The sequence below is a fragment of the Rhagoletis pomonella genome, unplaced genomic scaffold (assembly GCF_013731165.1).
Source record: "Rhagoletis pomonella isolate Grant_MI unplaced genomic scaffold, Rhpom_1.0 Rhpom_scaffold_00001, whole genome shotgun sequence".
NCBI lineage: Eukaryota > Metazoa > Arthropoda > Insecta > Diptera > Tephritidae > Rhagoletis > Rhagoletis pomonella.
The window spans coordinates 12,088,671-12,088,904 of record NW_023458555.1 but is presented as its reverse complement, the minus strand read 5'-3'; the positions used below and the strand labels follow the sequence as shown (position 1 = coordinate 12,088,904).

General features: G+C 37.2%; 2 protein-coding genes across 2 annotated transcripts in view; one reads left to right on the top strand and one right to left on the bottom strand.

Annotated features, from left to right (window-relative positions):
- The window catches only part of LOC118747883, a 19,708-nt gene extending 19,581 nt beyond the window's left edge, over positions 1-127 (top strand). Inside the window, exon 4 of the mRNA XM_036482473.1 lies at positions 47-127. Within this exon, the coding sequence (XP_036338366.1) occupies positions 47-127 (81 nt within the window). The remainder of the gene's footprint in view (positions 1-46) is intronic.
- A 73-nt stretch (positions 128-200) lies between these two features.
- Positions 201-234, bottom strand: part of LOC118746996 (cryptochrome-1-like) — a 556-nt gene continuing 522 nt past the window's right edge. Inside the window, exon 2 of the mRNA XM_036481341.1 lies at positions 201-207. Within this exon, the coding sequence (XP_036337234.1) occupies positions 201-207 (7 nt within the window). The remainder of the gene's footprint in view (positions 208-234) is intronic.

Below are 234 nucleotides of genomic sequence, written 5' to 3'. Positions count from 1 at the left end.
ATTGTGGCCGATGCTCTGCCGCTATTAACCACTTCAGTTATTTCAGGTTTTAATTCCTTTCTTTTTTCATCTGCCGACTTATGGACGTTGCGTGAAATTGTTGATGGATCAGGCAGTAAGTCATTAACATCAATGTTTTCATCATATTTTGCACCAATTTTAATTTAAAAAAAATCGCAAGCTTAAGGAAGCCTGACCCATTAATAACTGAAAATGGGCGGCAATCTTCAACGA